Source organism: Simochromis diagramma, unplaced genomic scaffold, assembly GCF_900408965.1.
Source record: "Simochromis diagramma unplaced genomic scaffold, fSimDia1.1 OVJJ01000302.1, whole genome shotgun sequence".
In the NCBI taxonomy this organism is placed as follows: Eukaryota; Metazoa; Chordata; class Actinopteri; order Cichliformes; family Cichlidae; genus Simochromis; species Simochromis diagramma.
In genome coordinates, this window is record NW_024386792.1 from 5218515 (window position 1) to 5243979 (window position 25465).

Below are 25465 nucleotides of genomic sequence, written 5' to 3' on the forward strand. Positions count from 1 at the left end.
AAAAAGTAAAGTGACTGGACTTCTTGAAATTTGCAGAAGACCTTTCACCTGTTATCCATGAAGCTTTTTCAGTTCTAAAACCTAAAGGTGGAGAGCATTTAACTATTTAATCCGTAGTGGGGGTTGTCCCTTAGGAGGTGGTTGTTGACCCACTATTAATCATGAGTGTGAAGAAAGACATGGGTCATTACCACCAGAGGTTTTGGGTGAAACAACTTTGACACTGTTGTTGTTGTTTTTTTAAATTGAGGTCACCTGACACAGGCGAGTGGGGGTTAAGCTACTTGGTTAGGGATGTCATGACTGCATTGTAGGTGGCTGACAGCTGGTGTCGTAAGTCACCACCTCTGTTGAATGATGTTCATTACATCGATTACATCGTTACATCACCGACATCGATGGCCTCTTTTGCTTTCAAACTCTCTGTCTTCTCTGTCCAAAATGTGAATACAGGCATCCTAACAGTGACCTTTATCCATTATGTGCAGATGTACAGCTGAGTCTTGTCCTGTCAAGGTGGCTCTATGTTGTGCCATGCCACTGTGCTTGCAGTGTTGTGCTTTTTGGAGCATTTTAAAGTAATTATACAACAAATTTAATAGCAATATCTGTGCTTCAGTTTTGAGTTAAAGTCTAGTACTTTATTTGTATGTTACTTTGGACTAATGTTCAGGTGTCTGTGTTGCAAGTATAAAGTATAAGGATAAAATTTGCTAGCCAAGCCTGTCAGTATTAGCTGATAGCTCCCACCCACTGATCCATATGTGGTCACCAAGATGGTGACAGTTTGCAGATGATGCTTGGATCCAAAATGGTACTAAAACCTAGTTTAAAACTTTTAGTACTCAGTTTCAAATACAGCTGGAGAGTGCGCATTAGAAACTCAAATATACACACACACGCAGTTCTCCTGCCCCTTGACACCTTCTCTTCTTCATTAAAGGTAAAAGAATCAGGGAACACAAGGCCGTATGTGCCAGGAAGTATGTGAGAAAGTGTGTGTGAGTGTGCACTTGTGCACGCGTGCACTGGGGAGTCAGTTCCAGCAGCACTGGATGCTTCAAACACACAGCATAACTCCTCAGAGAACCACTACACTGAAGTAACTGCTGAGACATCTCCCTCTGCCTCTGTCCTCCAGAGAGAGCTCACTCTCTCTGTTTCACACACACACACTCACATTTCTTAATAAGCTAATTGCACTTAGAGCCACTAACTATGCAAACAAACGCACTAAAATAGAGACACAGCCACAACACGGGGCTCTGTGGGATAGCAAAGTGGGAGACTGGATCATTAAAAGTCCCGATGTGGGAATATGAGTAAACAACACTAACAGGTAAACATGATCTAGATAAACCTAACATTAAGTGAGATTTAGGCCTAAAAAAAGATGCTGAATGTATGCAACAAACTCAATGTGCTTTCAATTCCTTCATTTTAAAAACTTATTTTTGGCAGTCCTTTTCTCAGACAGGAACAAAAAGAAAAAACAAAGGACACCGTGAACCTTTCTGCCACTCATCACAGGTATCATCCCTTAAAACAAGGCATTACCCATTTGAAGTCATGAGAAATTCAGGGAACAGATCCTGTATAAACACGAGTAGGTACACAAAAACCATCAACAGGATTATAAAGCTTTTTGAGTGTTGATGTAATGAAGTGTGTGTGTGTATTGTGCAAATTTGTCTCTTGGCTGATATTCAATTTCAATGAAAATGCCTTAATTTTGATTGTTTCTTACACTAGCAGATTCTGACACAAGAAAACACAAGTGCTCACAAATGGGACAAGCAGCACTATCATTCTCTTTCATCTGACTGCCACATTAGCTCGGGACTGATACCCTGCAGGATGGTTGGAGGTAAGCTGTGATGCAGCTGCTCTGGCTGGATCCCCTGGGCTGCTTAAGGCGGTGTTAAGAACTGGCACTAATGTTATGCTACAGTTGATTTAGCTGGGCCCCTGTCCCCTTTGGCGGAGCTAGCAAGCACCAGCAACACAACGGCTGTTTTGCAAGAGGCCCTGTCCCCTTTGGCAACACTAAAATAGCTACTGTAGCATTAAGCCATGCTAACTCGCATCCATTACTATTCAACAGGCCCTGCAGAGCCGACCTTTTGTCTATGTATGATTTCATGAACATGTTTCAGGAGTGAACTGACGTGCAAAGCCACTGACACTGACAAGTTTGTGTGGGTATACGTGTGTGAGTGTGTGTGGACAAGGACAGGGGCTGCAAGCAAAAGGTGTTTTTATGAGCCAATTAAATGACACTGCTATGCTATAGCCTGGGGCACACCTCAAGGCAACAAGCAGCTCAAAGTTTCCGCACTCCAGCGACGCTGGTCTGGTAGTGGCATTACACACAACTTTTTTTTAAAAATAAAAGATCAATCATTCCACCTCTTTTGTCTTCTCCCTCGGAATGGGTTAACACAATTATTTCCAAGGGCCCAATTTGGTTTCAGAGATTGTGTCAGATGGCTGGATATCTAAATGAATAGAAATGTGGAGGGAGGAGAGGCTTGCAGAGCCTAAAAAGAAATACAAGAGGACCTTAGCAAGGAGGATTCTTAGTTATTCACGAGCTATTGTCAATGTAACTGCAATAGTCATGTATATTTAATAATGTAGATGTTGCCACTGAACTCCAGTACTGTGCTATACAAACAACATTTAGGTCCTTGAAAAATCTTCAAGGAGTGTGCATATCGACAACTGTAAAAACCAAAACTTTCATACAGTTTGTACGTTTATACATAATAAAGCCAGTGTGCACTACTGATATGAGCTGAGTGTTAAATAAATAATAAATAAATAAATGAAGAAGTGAGTGCTATGATAGGCTTTCTTGGGGTGTGAAGGGAAACCTGCTGTACATCTTTGTCTCTGGCTAGTGAGTCATCTCCAATCTAGGCCACTAGTCAAGGTAAGGGAGAAGTAGTTACAGTAGTTTTATAACAGAGGGAGGGTGGAAACAGCTCTTTGATCTCTGATCTTCTCACTTTTGTTTGAAAATCAAATTTATCAAACGGGGGAATAACAACAACAACAACATGATAAATAGATTAAAAAAAGCACAAAGGCACCGTACTTGCATTTGATTATCTCCAATAATGAATATGTCACATTTGCAAAGAGGGGCTCAGGTAAGAAAATCACTAAAGCACCGACGAGCCTATTCTCTTGCTCTCCTTCGTAATTACCTACCCCAGCAGCATAGCAGATCCCTCGCTTTTCTCCCCTTTAGGCCACTGGAGACTGATATGAAAGGGAATTGGACACTTGGGGCCACAAATACTGTAATTAAAAATCTCTCCTTTTCTTGATACGTTGTTTGCAAACATCATTTCAGAGCGCAACATGCATTTGTTAGGGATCTGACCTAAATACACCCTAGATTAAACATAGGAAAGCACCCGGTCTTTGTTTCAGGTTCATACTCATTAGGTGTGAAAATGAGGTGATTCAGGCATGATTGGGGTATAAATATAGAAAGGTGATATCCATACAAAACAGATGCAACCTTTAGGTGGAATTCAGGAACCCAGAACATGGCTATGTAACAGTTATGGCTCATCGGTCAAGGTAATGCACTGGGAAGGAGTTGCAGTCAGGAAAAGTGGCTGTGCTGGCAGCAAGCTGTCACAAAATAAAAACCTGAGATTACCAGCGGCAGTCAAACAGAGCCGGCTTAAAGGAGAATTGTCCTAATAGGAGAAGAACTAAAATACCTTCTTTCAGACAGAGGATAAACTGTAAATAATGCAAGCTACTGGGGTACAGTTAGAAATGAGCAGAACAACTGCCCCGTTAGTCTGCTGTGCCCATCAGCAGACTAAATCGCCCTTGGATACAATCAGTAACATTTAAAGCACCAAAAAGGCTTCAAGAAATCTTTTTTCACCTTGCCCCTCAACTTTAACTAAAATTGAGTACTTAAGTGGGCTGGACCAGTGAAACTACATGACAGACACGCAAACTTACAGAAAGCGTTCTGGCATTTCATTGCCCAGACTGTCCCACAATTATAAAACATTTTTATTGATTTAAAGAAAAGTTCATTTTTTCCACGAACCCACTGTAAAAGTTATGAAAATGCATTTAAAAGTTCTACATCTATGTACTCTTTGTTGAGTCATCATGGGGCAAGATGGGAGTCTTTAACCAGGCAGATTCTGGCCTTCTGTTCAACACCCCTGCTCTGTTATCTGGACAAAAGTAGTAGCCATCTGCAAATTAGACCTAGAGGACGCCCTCTTTACACTGGCTTCCAATTGAATACAGGATCAGTTTTAAAGCCCTTTTATTGGTTTTTAAATCTCTAAATGGTCTGGCACCTCTTTATTTGTCTGACTTGTTGAAGCCCCACGTCCCCACTCGTTCCCTTCGGTCAGCTGAGCAGTTGCTGCTTTCGGTCCCAAAGTCACGGCTGAAACTTAGAGACCGAGCGTTCTCTGTTGCTGCGCCGATGCTTTGGAATAACCTTCCTCTTCATATTAGAAAGGCTACATCAGTGCCAGTTTTTAAGTCTTTATTAAAAACCTATTTTTATTCCCTGGCTTTTAACTCTGTGGGTAACTGATTTATTTTATTTTATTTTTTTATTTTATTGCTATGTCTGGTTTTATTACTATGTGCATATTAGTATTGTACAGCACTTTGGTCTACCAGGTGTGTTTTTAAAGTGCTATATAAATAAATAAATGATGATGATGATGATGATGATGGAATCCCATGCCACAAAATTCCCGGCACGCAGTTTTGTGCTGATGTTAATGCCGGAAGAATTGTGGAACTGTGCAGTTACTGAATGAGATTGAGACGTTATTGAAAATGACCCATTCTTTCACAAATGTTTCGTGACTGTATGGCTACTTGCTCGGTAACACGTGAACACAAAGATTAAGAGATGTGGCCCAATACTTGTTGTTCATGTAGTGCAAATACAACAGCTTTAATCACCCAACCCATTAATGGCTAAGGAACATCAGCAAGAAGCTGCATCTGCAGTTTCTTTTTATCTGAAACGCAGGCTGAATAGGCCAGAAAACTCACAGAGCACTCTGATACTAACAACAATAATATTAGTCTCCTCCTGGGAACCCTTCACTGTTTCAGTGACACATTTACAGTACAAAGTCTCAACTCAAGTCCCCTCCACACACATACAAACATACTTACAGGGACCAAAAAGAGTGTCTGATTTAATTAGCTCAGTCATTAATTGGAGCTTAATTAGAGCCACTTTCCTTCAGAGAGAAGTGTGGGACTCAGGGCTGTTCCTTGTCATTACAGAGGCATAATGAGCCACACAACACAACACACTGCTCCTCACTCTCACAGCACCACCAACAACAGAAAAGTTTCAGAGTGCATGGAAACAGAGCCATAGATATTTTTAAAACCAAGGGTTAATGATGTAACACCTCATAGAAATACCAATATAGTGTGAAGCCTTTATAAGAAGTGACATGAAAAAAGTGCTATTTAATGCTATTTACCACTGTAGAAATGGGCTACAGGAAACCCTCCCGAAAGTTTGATACAGGTTTGAAATTACAGGAATTATTTCAGCCTTAGAGACCACCCATAAACGCCTTTGATGTTTTATAACAAGTCCAGTCCTGATTGGTCTGGCTTGTCTCTACCACTGTCTTAATGTAATGTTCACCTGCTTGTTATAGCTCGGAGGCTGATAAGAAGTGATGCTTGTACGTCTCCCTTGGGTGTGATTGTGAGGTAAATATTAGCAGGCCCTCAGCGCCACCCCATACCAGTAAACCAAACCACTGTCCTCTCATAAAGAAATCAACAGAGTCAATGACTTTTTAAATGTTATTATGCTGTCATGAGGCTTCAGATAGGTGTGTGTGTATACAAAATGAGTCTGAAAAATGATCTGGAGGGAACGTGTGTGCTTGCGTGCATGTGCACACGCTTGCATGCACATGCTGCTCCTGTTCATTATTGGCCAGCAGCAGAAGGCAGTCATTTCCCTGTCTTCATAAAGACTTGGTCCATTAAATTCTACCTCCAGTCAATAATTAGGACTCCACAAATAAACCAAAGGCAATTAAATCAATGCTTCCCCGGGCCGGTACCTGGACCCCATGGCCCACATGGACACTCCATCTTCACCGCTGGCCTTATTCATGGTAGGTTGAGGTGGAGCCATATAGCACACCCCCTGGCCTGCTCATGATTATTAGACAGCATCGTCCCTTGATTCTGGCTATGGAGCGCCGCTTACGGTGGCTCTCTACTGAGAGGCGCAGGGTTTGATTTCATTAACTCACCAGTGGAGGTGAGAGACGAGAAAATGAACGCAATGTTTCATTTTGTTTTGAGTGGACATGTGGGGCAGGGGTGAGGGGGCTCCGGAAATCTATGGCACTTCTATGGCATGAAGGGAGCAGTAACCTCAACACATACACCATCACATATCATCAGGTCTGCAACACAGAGTTTGTTAGCGTACTGCCAACGCCTCTCTTTCTTGTTACGTTGACATGTGGCAGTGCATGACAGTGATTGTAAACAATGGCCCACACACAGACAAAGACGCACACATAGGTACCTATCTTCGTATCCACACACACACACACACACACACACATGCGCACGCACGCACATGCACGCACGCACACACACACACACACACAGAATGAGTGATGGGTTTGCCATTGACAGGGCCACTGAGATAATAAAGTGCTGTCCCACTGGCAGCTCCATTAAGCACTGACAGTGACAAGATGAGGCTGTCGTGAGTGTGGTGCACACACGAATATACACACACACATACACACACAGATGGACATATCCTCATCCTCTTCTGGTGACAGCCAGCCAGTTAAGGACATGGATCTCTCTCATCTTTCCTTTCACTGGGTCTATTTCTGTCTCTGTGTCTTTTTATTCGAGGAAGTGTGTATGAGTACTGCTCCGGGTAAGATCATATCGCTATTAGGGGAGTGTGTTATTAGTGTCACAGACAGGGTGACAGCCCAGGCCATTCCACTTCACAGATGTTCTGCTTGGTGAGCCTTTCATAAGCTATGACAGAGAGTCGAAAAACCAAGCGGGTACTTTACTGGAGTTCTTGAAGTGTATGCACTCACTAGAAAATGTTGGCTTCTCTGCAGCAGCCTTCACTTAGTGTAGGCCCGATATCACAGCGGTCTTAAACACATAAATTAAGCTTATGAAAAAACCCTGATCTTTTGGCATGCAAGATGTCCCACCAGCCGCCCCAAAAAATATAGAAATATGAAAGAGAAAGGCAAAGACAGAGCCTGGTGTCCACTTAATATGACAATACGCTTTTAAAAACCAGACAGCGAGAAGAAACCGCATGATCGAGCCAAGAAGAAAAATAAAATAAACAAACAGCAAAAAAAAAAAAAAAAAAAAAAAAAAAAAAACAGAACAAGATGGACTTGAAAGGGGATAGAAAAAGTCTGTTTCAGTGAAGGGGGATGACTGCGGTGGTCCCAGTGGTCCCCACAGGGACCTGGGGGCGAGTCTCAGCCTTGTCATACTCCGCTTTTCTCCTCCTCCACTCTGCACACCAACTCCAGCCCCCCCCCACCATCCCTGTTCTGCCCACGGAAAACGTCGATAGCAGGCTGCCGGTGCCGAGGTCTCTGGTGGACACTAGCTCATTCTCCCGGCATCGACAGGCCCGCCAAATCAATATTTAGTTCCCCACTAACAAGCTGCCTCGGGGTCTGAGCCAGAGAGAGAGAGAGAGAGAGAGAGAGAGTGAAGAATGCGGGACAGTGGAGGATGGCAGAGAGAGAGAGCAGGGACTGAGAGCTGTCCAGCTAGAAGGGAAAAACATGGATTCAGTAGAGTGTTGTGTGTGTGTTAGTGTGGGAGGGGGAGAGGAAGGTGGAAAGGTCAGAAGAAGATCTGGGGAACAAGAGAACAGTGTCTGGTGTGTGTCGTGGTGCGGAGGCGACGCATGAGTGCCTGCGGCAGCCGCTGACAAGAACACAGACAAGACACACACACATACTCGACACTCTCAATCATACACATATCACAGCGAGCAGACGTTGACAGCACTCGAGCAAAGCTCCAGCAGAGCACTCACAGATGACTGGCTGTGTGCACACAAAGACTCCAACACAGCCACAATCTAGTTGCTTTTCTTTGTTTATCTTTTGCATTATTGTCTTTTTTTTTTTCAGAGGCTGAGCAGGGTCGTTGGGGTGGGAACAAAATCCTCCACTTACTGTATTTGGTGGCCAATTTTTGTTTTTCAAGCATTGAAGACTGACAAGTAACAACGCCACATTTGGCTAAACCAAACTGTAACGTAGACACCAAAACATCCACTTAATCATAGATAAATAAATAAAATGCCTTAGTCAATAAATAAATAGATTTCTTCATTGTTCAAAAACATATACAGTGCCAGCCAAAGGTTTGGACACACCCGAGGGCCTGGATATCTCTAATTATCTGACACAGCTTTTATTAAAAACAAACAAAAATGAAGCAAAATCTATGACGCACAAATGCACTGAAATGAAACTCTTTGAATCTCTTACACAGTGAACATATTACATGTTAAAAAAATACCCTAAGTTTTTATCAAAACTCAAAAATTCTAAACAGAACATCTGTGATGTTTGGAAGAGAGGAATTTTTACAGCGAAATCATCCTGCTCACTCTTTGGGTGTCTTTAAACGAGCATTTGTTGTTTCCTTTTCCTCTCACTGCTGCTGCTGCTGATTTATCCCAAACAACTACATAGTAACAAAGTAAGCTAGGACCAGATATTACATATATTTGATAGAATTTCTTGCTTCAGTATGGCAAAGAAAGCTCAACTTACTGTAGGTCAACAGCAACTTACAGCATGAATGCATGTTTTTTTTAGGTTCTCTGTTATCTCATCTAATCCGATCCATCCATGAAACTCATGAACATGGAGACACAGTCCATCCAGCCAGCCATCCAATTCAGGGTGGCGGGGGGCTGGAACCACCATAGGACGAGGGGCAGGGTACATCTGGACAGGCCACCAATTTATCACACTGCCAACGCACACACACACCCATTCACACTCACATTCACACCTATGCGCAATTTTGAATCACCAGTTAACCTAACCCCACTGATAAAACAAGCTCTTGCAAATAATAACTAAACAATTACTACTAGTACTACCCTACCTCTTGCCCAGTGTCAGCTGGGATACAGCCCCTTAGTGATCATGAATTAGATAAGGGGTTAAGGAAATGGATTGATAGCTGGCTGGAAAACAAACTTGCTTTGGTTGGGAAAATACATAATTGCCTTTCTGTTGAAATAAATCATGCACTTGTTTGTTATGTTAGACCATATTAGCAAGTACATTTCTGCAATGTCTTTTTAATTCCCTGTGCAACCAATACTGAAAATAGGCCTGCCTGGACTGCAGGTAATGACTTATTCGAACACAGTAGTAACTGTGCAGTAACCACGAATTACTTATATAAAGTAAACAGATTAAAGTGTGACTGGTAATTAAAATCTTAGTGGGACTAAAGCAAGCGTTTGTGTTTTTGCACATTAAAACAAAAATATATTATTTTGTGACTATTGCACTGCCTAAGCAGGAACAAGTTATGTGATCATTACTGCAAGTAGGTGAGACTGACCTTCTGCTGGAGAATGTGGTTTACATGGGCCAGCCACTGCTGATCTCTGGGATACTCTGAGCAATCTGCCGTCCCCTGTAAACACAAAAGGAGATTCTCAGCAGTGTTTTCTTTTAGAGATCATAGGACAAGGAATCAAAAGTGTTGAGCGACAACCTTCATTAAATTGTAGGAATATTTACATTTTGTATAAAATGTCACGTCAGACATTATTGATGTATAATGTTTCTACAAAGAAACACATTTGTTGCCAAAGGACAGAAATGTAGCACCAGTTGCACCAGTTAGGACCTTTAAGAAGCATTGTGGAGACTATTGCAAGGTATCCCAGCATGCCTCTGCATACTACTCATGTGTAAAGACCTAAGAGAGTGGCAGTGCTAATGAACATGGTGAAACGGAACTACATGGCCATGAGCATGTACTCCTGAGCTACCTATGCTTCCTCTTCACTTCAAATCCAAAGTGGCACTGGACAAGATGTGACGAGACTTGTTCTGGCTCGCAGGGATACAAGAGGAAGAGCAGGAGGAGAAAAGTCTGAGTGCGTGTGTGTGTGGGTTTGAAAACGTCCCTGCAGTGACACAATGGCTCTAACAGGTACAAAACCGTTTCATGTGAGTTGGAGTTATCTTAATTCTATGTGTCCACTTTTTACTTCTTCTTTCAATGTAATTACATAATTACAGTATTAATTAAATAAAGCTTTCATAAATTCAGCTTTATGTACTGTGTACTAATAAAGCACATTACATTATACAAAGACTAAAGGGAATCCATGCAATTTCAATCATTTTTCAGTTTTTCTACTTGATAAATGTGTCAAATTACAGAAGTTCTGCTAGCTGGCTGCTTTTCTGTATTTATACTTTTTAAATCATGTATTTTTTTATTTATTACTTAACTACTTTGGTGTATTATGAAGGGCTATGGGAGAGGTCTTTATCAACAGGAAAATCTAAAAAAATGTATGTCCTCTATATTTTCCAAAGCCATCAAGGAGGCCGGATTGAAGCCTTTGCTGGGCCAATTAAGGCCCCTGGGTCTTACATTTGACATCATTGCTATAGACAATTAAATTACAAATATCCTCTAAATTTAGACAAATAAATACAAAAATCCTGAACCATGGAAGATAACAGAAAATCTATCTGTATATTAAAGGATGTTTTCACTGTTGTATTTGCTGGCCCTTTGTTTAATTATGTATTCACGATAATCAAGGCTTTCCTTTAACAAAGCAGCTTGCCTTGTTTTTGTCTTACTGAAAGCACTGGAAGGATATATTTTAGTACTGGACATGTTTCATTTCACTGCACACTTTATCCCACTAACCTTGACATGATGGCTGGGAGCATTCACATACCACAGGATGTATGACAACAGTCTGCAAGTCTGTATCTCTTCCTGTTGATCCCCAGCTGTTTGGTACCCTATATAAGGTCTCTGGTGATAGTGCTTGTTTTGCCTAATTAGTGAATGATGCTTGGGAAACAGAGACCTACATCGAAAGCAAGGTCATAACAAGTGTGTGTGTTTGTGTGTTTATATTACTGAGAAAAAAAAAAAGCCTTTTGTGAGTGCTGTCTTAAAACATCTCACAACATAGGTGAACACTGTGTGTAAAACGCATGTATGCACTGTGTGAAAGTGTTTGCGTGTAAATGTGTGGGCGCTTGCTGGCCCTTGATAAATACATAAGAAAGCACTGACCCTCCATCCAATATCAGGTGCAAAACAAACTGGCCTGGCAATTATAGCTTTATTACATCTGGATCATTAACTCCACAACAAGTTGCCAAGGGAGCGTGGAGCTGCTCGGGCCTTTCTGCGGCTCTGTTGCACACAGCGAACTGGATAGTGGACAGTAAGAGTGTTGAGGATGACAGCATTGTGTAAATATGCGTGGAATAAGTGTGTTTCATTTAATTATGTGTAGCAAAGAAGCAAAGAAGTGAATATTGATATTAATTAATAAATGAAAAACAACATTCCTAAAGATGGGATGCTGTATAAACTGTATGATTTACACGTTACTCAAGCCCTACATATTATATAACAGAATCAGTACAATAACACCTAGACATTTTGCTGATATGCTGATTTTAAAATTGATGTTTAAAGCTCAGGGAATTCCTTGATACATAATGAGCTAAATGCTTTGTATGGGTGACAGGTTTATCACTGACTAGATTGGCATTTTCTCATTGAAAACATGCAAAGTCTTCATTCAAGAGCAGTTATATGCACTCCAAAACTTGTAGATAATGTTTAGTAATAATGGGTTCTTTGCAGACGTGCAAGTCCCCCCATTCCATTGGCACTAATGTGCTCCCATACAATCAAAGGTGCTGGCTTTTGTAGTGATAACAAGCCAGACGGTTTTTAGCTCAGATTTAGATTTTGAGAGTTTTTTTCAGCTCACCTCACTCCATCTGAACTGAGCATTTCTCCATCTTCGTTATTTATGTGTCTTCTTTGCACAGCCGAGTTAAAACTCGCATTTGTGTATACAGTGACGAATGCGCTCACTGACAATTTTAAGGCAGAAACAAGTGAACAAAGATTATTTCTCTAGAGAACAGAAAATGCCTAAGAATAGGAAAAGATGATGGTCATTACAAGAAGGCCATCTATTCCCCAAATCCCCTGAAATTGTAAATAGAACCAGGAATAATTCACTTAAACAATTTGAAACACTTGAAATTCAAAAATGTATCGATTTCAAAACCAAGTACTAGTGCCCTCCAAAGCTGAAAACTTCTAGAAATATTGTTGACAAGAGACATCAAACTAAAAGAAAGTAACTGTTGGCAATGCAGCGTTCTCATTTAAAAGTAAAAAAAGAGAAGTAAAAGCAATCCCACAGAGCCTGAACTCTCATTCAGCTCACTGGTATCGCAAAACTAAATGAATAAATGAATACACTTGCTATGTATTGGACTTGTTGAACACTGCTGGGACATCCTGATACAGTAACATCGTGTCAGTCCTCAAGCTCAATGAGTAACTCACAATCGAAAAAGATTGTGGAGACGCTGCTCAGAGTTTACTGAGTGAGGAGCATATTTCAGAAACAAATAACATGAAACATTTGCTTGTACAAAATGCTAAAGAAATAAATCATGAGTCAGTACTTTGTCACATATATAAGTGAGTCCAGATTGTGGATAATGATATAGAGTGATTTTTTTTAATAACCACAAGCTGTTAGGAATCTTCTGCATATATTTTGCTTACAGCTGAAGGAAAAGGTTTGTGAACACTTTGCTAGTTTCTGATTTTCTGTATAACCGAGTCCAATTTTCCAAGAAGTGGAAAAACAGAAACAAAAATCCTGATCATTCTTGAACAATAGCTTGGAGGAACTTTTGCTCATTGCCTCGCTCACGTTTGCCCAAATGAACTTTCTACATGAGGTTCTGTTCAATAAAAGACAGAACTTTGACATGTTCAATCCAAAAATCATATTTGTTCTTTTTTGGCTATTCTTTGCTGGGATGACTTGTGTGCCGAGCGGCTGCTGTCTTCCTGCATGACCCACTTTCTCTTGAGATTTAGATGTCCTGACATTTTCCTTTAAAATTTGCTGATTTATTTCAAAACTCATCGCTCCATCAATGATGTTCTGCCATCCTGGCCCAGATGCAGTGAAGCAGGTCCAAACCACAATCGCCACATTTCAGAGATTACACTGGAATTCTGCATTTTCTTCTCTCTGAACATCATTCGCATTTAAATAACTTCTATTTTGGCCTCATCTTTCTAGAAAACATTGGGAAACCAGCTTTCTGGCAGGCGAACAAAATATTTAGACTGAGAGTGGTTACCTTTTCCTTGAAGCCCTGTCATGCACATCATTACTGTTTAGAGTTCTCTTGGCGGTACACTCATGAACTCTTTTATGAACCAATGTTGAACTAATGAGGCATTTAGTTGCTTAGAAGTTACCTTGGGATCCTTTGTGACCTCCTAGACTGTTACAAGGCTTCCTCTTGGAATGATTTGTTGGTCAACCACTCCTAGTGGTGTTGAATTCATTTGCACAAAGGCAGCCCGGTTATGGATTTCTTATGTCCCTATTTAAAGATCATTTTGTAGCATGATAAACATAAACAACAACTCCCTGTTCTTTAAATAGAAACACCCGATTATCATTACAGCCTACAAATTCCTGAGATCTGTGTAATTTTTCAAATATAATATTGGGTACCTTTTTCCTGAGTCTAATAGTTTCTTTTCATCTCTTTAATGGGGCTGTCTTTGTCTAGTTTTATGAGTTAAAAGGGAATGAGACTGGATGGTTATTTGGACCATATTTAAACAGAAAGGGTTCACAAACTTTTTTCCAGCAACCGTACCTGCTATCCCAAGTGAACAACAGACTACATTATACTGTAGTCTTTCTTTTGAATTTTAACAGTAAAAAAGTTTTAACCTTTTACATCCTTTAATAAACCCAGACACAAGGGGTAAACAAACCAGTGTTAAGGCACCAAGTAGATTCTAATAAACCATCACTAATAAAATGCAGTGGAAGAAAACAGGTGGTGAAGAGAAAAAGAGTGATTTTACCAACAGAGGTTAAAGCTTTGGTGAAAGGGACTGTTTGTCAAGTGAGAAACTGTTCCCTTTCATCTCTTGGGTGGAGCTGTGCAGCAAAGGGCTAAAATTGGTTTCAAGTGTGAGTAAGTGTCTGCTGCGCCCTCTCTCATCTTGTGATAGATGGGAGGAAGTCCCCAGGGATGTGAGGCTGATTGTAACATAGGGCTGCTAATTGATGACATGGCTGGGTGTGATCTATGGTGGAGCGATGGCCCACCAAGTTGTAAAAGAGTCTGGAAGACTTCTGAAAACCGACAACACTCAATAACAAGGAATTTTCTGTTCAATGACTGCTTTTACCTGAAAGGAGGGGTAAAAAGTTGTACGCACTCAGCTTGTGCCATTATTAAATCTTATATCAAGTTGATATGTGCTGCAGGAGTTGACAGGTTTTTGATCTTGCCTGGATTGAACACTCACTTTAAACATGGAGTCTTCGCTTTGCCACTGTTACTTCCCAACTTATTAGTGACATGCCTCTGCACATTTTTTTTTTAAAGTTGTCCAGGATTGCTTACTTGCTCTATCTACGCATCAATGAGAGGAGGTCAGACACAAGCAGACATTTCCAGGAAGGTTAAACACTGTTGGACAATGAAATGAAATGAGATGGCACCTACTTCTCTCCTCTTTCCTTCTTTTCAGACTGATGCCAATCTATAGTTTCTGTTCCCAGCAGACAGAGCAAAGTAGCTCTTTGACACTAATTTTGCTTTACTTGACAAAGAAGATACCCAAAGCCAAAGCCAATATTAATGCCATACTGTCCTTACCAATCCATGGTGCACACGCACAGAAACAAAAAAAACTTTGAGGATGTTTCAAAATTTTACAGCATTAAAAAAAATCTATCACAGGTATGCTGAATGCCCTGGGCTTAATCAATCCTAAACTTGATATAATTCTTTAACTTAGAATTTGTATATAATCGTGAACACAGTCTCCTGGGCTTACCTGATCAGTTTCCATTATGTCTGCGAGATCATTCTCTGACATATTGAGGATGGAGGCAGCAATGGACTTGGCTTTGATCATAGACTTGGCTGAGAGGCCGCCCTTTGCTGCCACAGAGTTGGCCTGCCTCAACCTCCTCCTCTTCATCAACTGCTGCTTGACCTCTTGAACGTCTAAAAGTATTTCACTGGCCAGGGCCTGAAGGGGGAGGAGAAAAAGGAATAAAAAAAGAAGAGGATGATGAAATGGATGTAGAAAAACAAGAGGGATAGCTCTGCCTGGCAGATGAATAAATGAAATTGATCAAGCATGCGCCAGAGAGGCCTAGTACATTATGGAGGAATATTGAGTTTGACACACTCAGATTCTCTTCGGTTTCGCCTCACGCTCCCCTGTAGGAATGTGGACCTGAGGGTTTGTTGCCCTGTCGATTGAAAGCTGAGGGAACAGAGCTTTGATATCAAACGCACCCCAAGTTTTGCTAAATTCTCCACAGACAGAGAATCATGCATCAGAGAGAGAAAGACAGGGAGCTACTGAAAATACAGCCATTCATTTATTTATTTGCTTTCTGAATGTCTCACAGTACAACAGGGCAGCATAACACTGTTAATAATTAAGCTACGAAGGGCTGTTTCAAATGGTGCCCAAGTGAAAGGCAAGCGAGACGAGGAAGGCCTGCGATGGCACAGTTGTCGGGCACTAAATGGGAGTTTGCTCTAAATACAGAGAGACAATTAAATGTTAAAACTGCCACTGTACACGAGAAAGTCAATAAAGTAAACTCCCCTTTGCTTCATTTTGAGCTTATTGATCGAGGCAATAATCTTCTGTATCATTCCCTTGTAAGCCCGCTGAAAAGCTGACCTTGGAATAGATGGTCAGATGAGGGAAAGCTAGAGACAGGAGAACTTGCAGTACACAAAACAAAATAAAAAAGAAACACAAAGTACAACTTCCTCTTGGACGGCAGAAAACACAAGCAGGCAAACAAGAAGCGCGGGGCACGTACACCGACACAAACCTAAGTACAAACACAGAAAGCACTCAAGGGCTTTAAAGTAACACTGGTAATCACACATGAGCAGCGCTGAATTGCGCAAAAAAAATCTCCACTTCTCCGTCTTAATTTTACACAGGTGCACCAGGTGCAGTTTACAAAACCAGAAGTGGTCCCTGCTGGAGACTGCTGAGAGAGTAGTTAAAGGCTTGCAGTTGACATAATGCTTCTGGTCTATTAGCAAAACACTGAACATTCAGAAATATAAAGGGAATGTCTTTAAGGAAGATCATAATGTAGTAAATTCATTCAAGTGAAAAAAATTAAGTTTAAATGTTTCGAGGAAAAGTTAAAAAGTGAAAGTGTGAGGTGTCAGTACAGATTCACCAGTTGCACTTCTAGAAAACAGTGTGACAAAGTCTTGATTAAACTTCAAAATGCAGCATTAGTGAATTATTTTCACAAGCATCCATCCATTCATCCATCCATCCTCTTAATTGCTTATCCAATTTAGGGTCGCTTGGAGGCTGGAGCCAATCCCAGCTGTCACACGGAGAGAGGCGGAGTAGCTCTGTGATATACTGGATAGGCTGCCAGTACATCGCAGGTCTCAACACCGTGTTAACCCCTGTACCTCTGTGCCGTCACTATTGCTTCTACTTTCATATGGATATAAATATTCAAGATGATGAACAGAAGACATAAACACTAGTTATTAAGGAAGCCAGCTTCAGTTCATTTAGGTCATCTTAGCTCTATTCAGCCTTAGGGAATATGCAGCTCATTAACTAACAGTTGGACATCCTATTCTTATATTTACAGCCCAACAGACATTCACTCATTAGTCAAGGGTTAAATTCAATTGCCGTAAATATTGTGTGTGGAATCATCCAGAAGGAGATTAAGGGGTGACTTTATCACTCATTTTGACTCTGGGAGAGATGGCTGGGACTGGCGAATGCAAGCGTTCACACATACAAGCTTTTGAAATACACAGATGGAAAAATGTGTGTGTGTTTATTAAGAGGTCTTAGCCTGGCGAGTACCACAAACAGTATGGCCAGAGGGCCAATTTAGACAGGACGAGGATCAGGGCATGGAGATGTGGATCAAATGAGCAGCTAAAAGATATCCTCTTTGATAATAAACTACCACTGAATTAGCATTTACACACATGAGCACACAATGGGCCCTTTATAAATAAAAAGAACAGAGCAAGAGGAGAAATGCTCTAATTTTGTTGGATCATCTACCCACTGATAATAGCAACTGCTGTTTAGCAGTTTATTACATACCCTATGAGCCTGAATGAGGTTGCGGAAGTCTGTTTCACAGAATATGAAAGTCATATGTGGCTCTCACATCTCTTGTTATGAATTGTTTTGATTTCCTGCATATCTGAGCCTGACAGCATTTTAAAGTAATTAAAAAACACACATCTATATTAAAAAAAATAGGGGATGTAGGGATGACTGGCCAAAAATTGTACTTTTTGTACTCTGCAAGAGAAAAAACTCCTCTGTGTTTGTGTATTGTGGAGCAGTCACTACATGCAGGGCCACTGTTTAGCAGTTCAAGAGCAGTGCTTACAGCCTGGGGCGTGCACAGGGGCCAAAAGGGTTTGCTGGCACACAATAAAGAAATATACACACACACACACACACTCAGGCACACGCAGACACACACAAATCGCACAGGTACAAAGAACAAAAAAAACCAAGCTCATAAAGGCACAAACAGACACATCTATACACACACACACACACTCTCACACACATGTGCAGCCCTCCGGTCCTGATCAATACATGACAAGAGTAAATCTCCTCCGGACGTCAGGCAGTCCAATCAAAGGGCTTGGTGTTCTTATAGGGGATCACAAGAGCCAGGGGGAGACAAACAATGATGTGAATCCTCAACAACACCACAATGGCCCCAACAGCTCGGGGTTATGGGAATGGAGGAGACGAGTAACACAAGCATGAACTGTGTTTTTATGCACATCTATATGTGCAAGCTTTTGCATGTGATGCAACTTCTCTTTGCATGCAGGCAGGTCTTCTGCACTACACGAATGTGTATGTGTGTGTAGGCAGTAAATTTACACAAGAGGAAAGGATGAAGGCTTAGCTGCGTAAAAGAAATCACAGTTTGCAAAAATGGGAAGAAAAAGTTAAAAATTCTGTTTTTCTTGCTTGTAAGGACAAAAACGATACAAAATTGCAACTGAACTGTGGCAACAATCTTGCACGAGATTTATGTGTGTGCAAAAATACTGCACCTCTATCAATCTCTGGCAAGCCCTTTCTTCCTTTGACAGACAGGCGTCAGCTGAACAGAACTGATGGGTAGTCTTTATCAGTCTCTGGCAGACACACACATAGACTGACACAAACACTGAAACACACCTCAAGGTGATGGATTAGGTCTAGACAAAGACAATGGTGCCTGTTCCCAGTAGGCATGCAGTATTCTTAGAGTGGTGGCCTGCACTGACGCAATGTTCCAGTTTTATTCATCCATCTTCTGAAACTTATGGAGAGCTGGGTGTGGTGATGTCAGGCCAAGTAAGGTAGTGTTAACGGTCTTTCTGGTCTTGGAACTTTGCGAGGCCTTTCTGGGCCAAGTGGGGTCTCCAATTCCAGCAGGGTATTGTGGGTATTCTTCCAGCTGAAAATGCCCAGAATAACTGAACAGAGAGGAGTCCAGTAGAAACCTCAACTATCTCGAGTGGCTTGTTTTATTTTCAACAAGTATGAGTTTTATACCACGATGCTCTGCTAATCAGCTCACCAGTTTTAGTTAGTTCTTGGGTTGAATCCTTGACAGGTGTTCTTCTGAATACAAACAATAAGCATCTTTCCCCACAAGCAAAGCATTACACCAGGGGTAGTCCATGGAGATCCCAGACTCTGCCCTGAAATCTTTGAATCTGGGATCAATAAATATTACTATATAAATAAGTGCTGAAGGATTTTCTTCCTACACCATTAATCTATTGTTAATGTTAACATGTCATCCTCTTATCTGAATTTAATTTAATTTAATTTAATAAGGGTACAGTACTCTGTTTTTGGTAACCATTGTCCTTGATGTAAATATGTAAAAATTGTGTATGTATCTGTTCTGTGTCTTGTGTACTGTTTGTTTGTATATGTGTCTTTCTTGCTGCTGTTACACCCAAATTTCCCTTTGTGGGACAATTAAAGGATTATTCAATTCTGTTCTATTAACAGCTAAGTTGGTGTGTTGAAGGTTTTAAAATCCAACTAAATACATAGATTGTCACCAATTTAGCATCTGACCAAGACTTGTGTACTGATGCAATCACCTCCTCTGTTCCTGAGTTAATACTGAATTGAATAATGGCCAGAAAACTGTTTCTCCAGAAAGCAGGTGACCGTTGACCTTTGAATAATAAATGTCATCAAGTCACGTTTTCATCCTTTCAAACATCTGTGTGAAACTTCATCCCGTTTACTGTAATAATTGCAGACATTTTTCCAGCTGCATACACCTTGATCTTGGACGTTCAACATGTAATCGGTTCATCCTCGATTCCAAGTGAAAGTGAAGAGATATATCGAGCTCACGAGAACGGGCGGGATGGACAGACACTGAGAAAACACAATGCCCCCAGCCATGGCTGTTGCCAGTGCAGAAGAAATAAAAGTGTGACTCAATCCACTCGCATACAGTGTTATTCACTGTACGCATGTACAAGGGCAAAAAACTGGAAGGCTTCAGATTTATCTTCATTCTTTTCTTATAATCAAGAGATTTTAATAACCAAATCTTCTCTTGTAATTATGATGCATTTGCTAGTCATATTTAAGCAAAAGGTCTCCATCATATTTTCCTCCTTGTGTGCATCCAGCACACTCATTTGTACGTTATCAACAGTTTATGTTGATATATTGTTCTCTGTTGTTTCTCAGAAGTGCTAATGACTGGCCTAGCATAAAACATTTGTTAGTCTGCAGGTGCTAGAGACTAGAAAAGTGTGTTAAATATCAAATAGGATCCCAGGGTAGACATGCGAAATAGTTATCTTGTCACATGAATAGCCAAGCTCAGTAAGTGGATGACCTGTCCTGTATAGAGATTCTGCCTAACTAATGCAGGGAAATTGTTCAGTCAGCCGTTTTGACATAGACATCGCCCCCTCTGTTCATGTTGTTGTCTAAGTCCTTATTTTTGAGAAACTGTAAGTATTGCCACACAGTTGAGACCCCTTTGCAGGTGCTGTGCATACAGGTGATGATCCTTGAATTGGAATTTATGGCCCAGCAGTAGTGCAATCACTGTCAGCTGGCAGCCCGGGGAAAGGCCTGTCTGCCTGCAGAAACCATCTGTTGCCAGATGGAAGCTGTGTACAAAACATGTGGTACAACGGGTCTGTGGGCCACTCTTGTTTGTGCTGTCGCTGGTCCGCCAGCCAGCCACAGAGATATCAAAATCATAACATAGAAGAGCTGAAGTGAAGTCAGGTGTTAAAAACAATGAAAAGTGTCCACTGCAGCCACGTTCTGTGCTTTCCATGCTGTGTTTTTAAAACAGTTATTCTGCTCCCGTTGATGTCCGCCACCGCTCCCTGCTCTATACTGGCAACAATGGTCAACCAATCAACATTCGGCACACACTCATGTCATCTGCTTCCAGCGGGTCTATGTTTTAACAAAGAGGCGACACTGATGCAGTTCTTTTAAAAATTTACATGGATCAGTGTACCATATCCTCAAAATTAAACTTTTGAAAAATAAAAATGCAACACTAGTTTTCCAATTCAAGTTATAGAAAGAGAACTTGCAAACACACCAAAGCATAGGCTACTGATTTAAGATGAGAAAGATGTTTTGAGTATACAAACTCTGGACTTTTGGGTTTTAATCCCTTATTCTTTTACACAGTACCTTGATAAAAGAATGTAGCTGCTCCAGTTGGGAGTAGGCCTGGCCTAGCTGCCTCTGAACCCTTTCCAAGGCATGGGAGCTCTGCTGGGTCAACCCCTCCATTTGCTCAGTGGCTGTCTGTTCCAGTGCAGCCAAAGCCTGTTCACCAGCTCCCACACGAGCCTGTAGGGCATGCATGCGCTGTTCCTGTGAAGAAAAAGAGCATGCAGAAGTGGTCAGCTGAAAGCAAACAATCTTTTTTTGTTTTAGGGAAAAAAAAGCAGAAAGTCCACACTGGTCTATGAGACATTTGTGGAAATTGCTTTCAAGCCCCTGTGTGTAGGATTTTGACATTTATGACTTTGGTGTCTCCTTGTGACTTACTGATTTTCAAGTTGGTATTACCACAACTGAATATATAATAAGACTATCTAATATTACCAGAACTATAAATGCCATCTAAGACAATAAACTCCAACTCTGTTTTTTCACTTTTGAATTTTAAGGTTTAATGTGATGTCGTTCACTGTCAGAAATCCAGTGATAATAGGCTGTTAAAGTAAAAACATAAAATATTAACCTTTTTTGATGTTATGTAAGAAAAGGGCTTAAACTTTATAGCTGGATATGATGTACGTGGATAGAAGTGGCATTTTCACAAATTCTAAAACTTTTCTTTTGACTAACAATTGCATAACTTAAAAACATGATCCAATATCATATTCTATACCCTGCTTTTGAAGAGAATTCATCTGTGATTGTTTACAGGGCTGCTTAGGAAAAAAAAGATTATCCGAACTGTACTGTAGTCCAACTTTGCAAATGTTACATAAAACACAATTTTTGTGAAAACTGAGTGCGTGTCAGTTTCCAACCTTTTTTTCCAAGTCCTCTTTCAGTTTTGCACAGGAGGCCTCGTACTGGCTTTTCTCTGTTGTTGCCACATTCAGCCTTCTCTTCAGGGATTCGATTAGGGCCTTTCTGTTGCTGGCCTCCTCTGATAAAGTCTTCACCTGTTTAAAAAAAAAAAGCAGCTGAACAAGGACGTAGTGCAACTGCATTTCTCTTTTAAAGGAGATAATCACATCATATATTCACCTAAAGTTCCATTCAAATCACCTTAGCAACCATGTTTTCTGTAACTACACTTAACGGCACTGAAATATTTTCCCGTTAGTCTTCCAGGAGACAAATCTTTGGACTATGGGAAATGCTGAGTATGACAATGCCCATTTTTCCCCTGTCACTCTGCTGAAGAGCCTCAAAATAATGCAATGATGAGCCGCGATGAGCACCTTCTTTTCTAGCTCCTCCACCTGTCCCCGGTAACTTTTCTCCATTTCCTGCAGGAACTTGAGTCGTGTCTTCAGGTCCTCCACCAGCTGCCTTTTCATGTTCACATCTCGCTCTGTGTGGCTCAGCCTAAAAACATACACAAATGAAGGCAAATACCAACATATGGCATAACGCCTAAATGACTCTTCACAGATAGCTACACAGGCACAGCCTCTGCATCACAGACAAACACAGACACACATACGCACGGAGACAGATACAAAGAACACACACGCAAAGCTGGCAGGCACAGTGTCCCCGTGCAGTACATCAGGCATGACAGCTCATTATGACAACTAAATACACTGGCATGCTGCTTGGGTAAGTGGAGAGGGGGGTGAAATAGGGATGCATATATAATTCTAACTGGCATATATTAGAACAAGTGCTCTGGCAGGGAATGCCGCACTAAGCGTGACAGGGGAGTCCTCTTTGACAAACGGCATTTTGAATCAGCAGCGACACTACTTGAAAGCCTAATCAAGCACTTAAATGTTTATTATTTTCAGCTCAGCGTTGCACCAATCATATAAAAACACATTGGCCGGGGGGAGCTTGGCTTGGGAAAGACGTATTATGAAGGGAATACGCTCTAAGAAATGTTGTTTGTTCGTGTGCTGTGCTGTGCCGGCGATACTTCCCTAAAGAGAAGCAGCGTGTACGTACTGTAAGCAGTTAGCGTCTTAACTGTAACAAAACACACACGACTTGTCACTTCCCATTTCAATAACCTGCAATACTGACATGATTAATATTCCCACATTCTGCAGCGACACCCCGGTTTAAATGGTCTCAGTACGTTAGCATGTTTTATTCTGTTTTCATAAGAGGCAAATAAAAGCTATTTTCATGGTTATCTGCACCTTGGGGAATTGGAACAAATAGAATAAAGATCATAAGGATGCAGTTAATTAAATGGTTTTTGCTGTATTTTTCTATATCAAAGATGTAGTAGATCTCTTAGCTCCCACATGCATCATGGCTTGTGTGTTTTAAATAAACAGATGACGCAATGCAAGAGCAAATGCTTTCGTGTAAGTAAATGTCCCTGCCTCCCTAGGTGGATGAGTGCCTGAGGGCAGACTGGTTAAATAAATGTGAGCTTGTCCTATTGGAGTGACATTAAATTAAATGAGAGAGGAGTCTAGCCTGGGGACTTTGTTGGGGGGGTGGGGGGGGTGGGGGGTGGGGGTGAGTAGCGCTAGCTGGTTACCCCATGGATTTGGCCATTAATGAGAAAACCCATATTGAACCTTTCAGATGACTGTCTGGTGTTGACTTAAAGAGTGAGAGCAGCAATAAGAGCCCCACCAGCTCCCTCTGCCCCAATGCTAATGGCAATTAGATCGACAACATTTATTTTAGATGTTCTTCTTCTACACCCCAAAAAGAATAGAGGATAAAAAAGAATGAAGGATATATAGAGCTTCTGCTGGAGCGTGTGATCTCTATTTATGAGTGTTAGTGGAAAGAGAGAAAGAGAGCCTCAAACTGTATCCCGATCACTCACACGTTTGTTCCCTTTGTTCTGTGCTTGTTGGCAATATTGTTCATCAAACATGCGTGTATTGTAATGATAACAGTCAGTGGTCTGAAGTACGTGTTCGTAAGAGTGAGCGCGAGCGCACATTTCTGTGTATGTTGTTAAGAATGAAGTGCGGGTGGACGTTTCATGTGGCTGATAGACAACAGGGCTAAAGATGAAAGAAGCAGCTTCATAAATAAGGCAGGGCCATAGTGCCGGATATTGACTGAGGACATGCCGGTGTACTTTGAAATTCATTTCTTTTTTTTCTTTTTTTTACCCCCCCCCTTCTCTTCTTTTAGGCGAAGCAGCCTTGCTCCCTGTGTGTGTGCTGAAATGTATATTTCAGAGACGTCTAGACATGTCTTTCATTCTGAGAAGGGGTCCCTCCATGGAGGCAAATGGAGTGGTAGGCTAGAAGATACGGCAAGTTATGTGTGCGTATGCGTGAGTGAGTGTGTGACAAGAGCTGGAGGAGGCTGTCGCAGAAACGCAGCTGAGGGATGCTCGCTCTGCCTGGCTGTGATCCTCGCTGCTTTGGTCACACACACAAACACATATCCGCTGTGATTGTACACATGCCCTGGATGCATTATTGAGAATGGCAGGCAGAGGACACGGCATACCAGACAAAGAGAACAAGAGGGAGGAAAGCCAAGTTGTTCTTTGTACGTTTTTCTCAGTTCAAATATGGGATCCGTAATGCAGAGTGATGATATGTGCCTTGTAAGTTCAAACCATGACTGTTTCCCTAAGTGAATTGTTTATAGCCATATGCATTATGACTATGTAATGCATGCGGGGCGCTACAGTAGGTGAACCATGCAACTCACTGGGGCTTGTGGCCCACAGGCCAGAGTGATGCTGTGTGGGTTTTAGTGTCATGGGCCAAAATGGTCCCTCCTGCGGCACGCAAACAATCAATACGCTGCTTTGATCAGCATTCCACATCGGCTACCCACGTAAGCAACACCACACCGCATGACACAAAAAACACTCACATGCACACGCGCAAACAACACACACACACACGCTCAATATAACATGCATAATTTCACAAATGATTCACAGACACAGGAGCATGTACAGTATAAGGGAAGTGAGGCAGACAACAGAGCTGCCACATGGTGGAATCAAACACTACAGATGAGAGCTGCAGAGGATGTGCAAACATGCAGACAAGGAGAGATTGAGAGACAGACAGACAGAGAGGTCTGCAGGTATAAAAAAAAAAAAAGAAAAGTAGGAAAAATACGAGCTGGACTGCAGACAACAGTAAGAAACACAAAAAGGAGGAAGTAGCACTAATGAAGACAAAAGGTGGGAAACTAACTTATCCTGCAGCTGGCAGAGTTTGTCCTCCTTCTCCTGGAGCTGGCCTCGCAGGGCTTTGTTAGCCGCCACCTGCCTCGTGACCTCCGCACTTGCACTCTGGGGGAAGGGCACACAGTGTGTGTGTGTGTTTGTTAATGTGTCTGAATGTGCATGTGACTGGGG

The 25465-nt window shown here is 41.5% G+C and overlaps 1 protein-coding gene across 7 annotated transcripts in view; it reads right to left on the bottom strand.

The window, feature by feature from the left end:
* Nucleotides 1–25465, bottom strand: part of cntln (centlein, centrosomal protein) — a 92612-nt gene that overhangs the window by 3281 nt on the left and 63866 nt on the right. For all 7 annotated transcript variants that reach the window (XM_040023982.1, XM_040023985.1, XM_040023984.1 and 4 more), the window contains 6 exons: nucleotides 25302–25399; nucleotides 22404–22530; nucleotides 21984–22121; nucleotides 21130–21315; nucleotides 15220–15417; nucleotides 9661–9735 (listed from right to left, as the gene is read on the bottom strand). In XM_040023982.1, the coding sequence (XP_039879916.1) occupies nucleotides 9661–9735; nucleotides 15220–15417; nucleotides 21130–21315; nucleotides 21984–22121; nucleotides 22404–22530; nucleotides 25302–25399 (822 nt within the window). The remainder of the gene's footprint in view (nucleotides 1–9660; nucleotides 9736–15219; nucleotides 15418–21129; nucleotides 21316–21983; nucleotides 22122–22403; nucleotides 22531–25301; nucleotides 25400–25465) is intronic.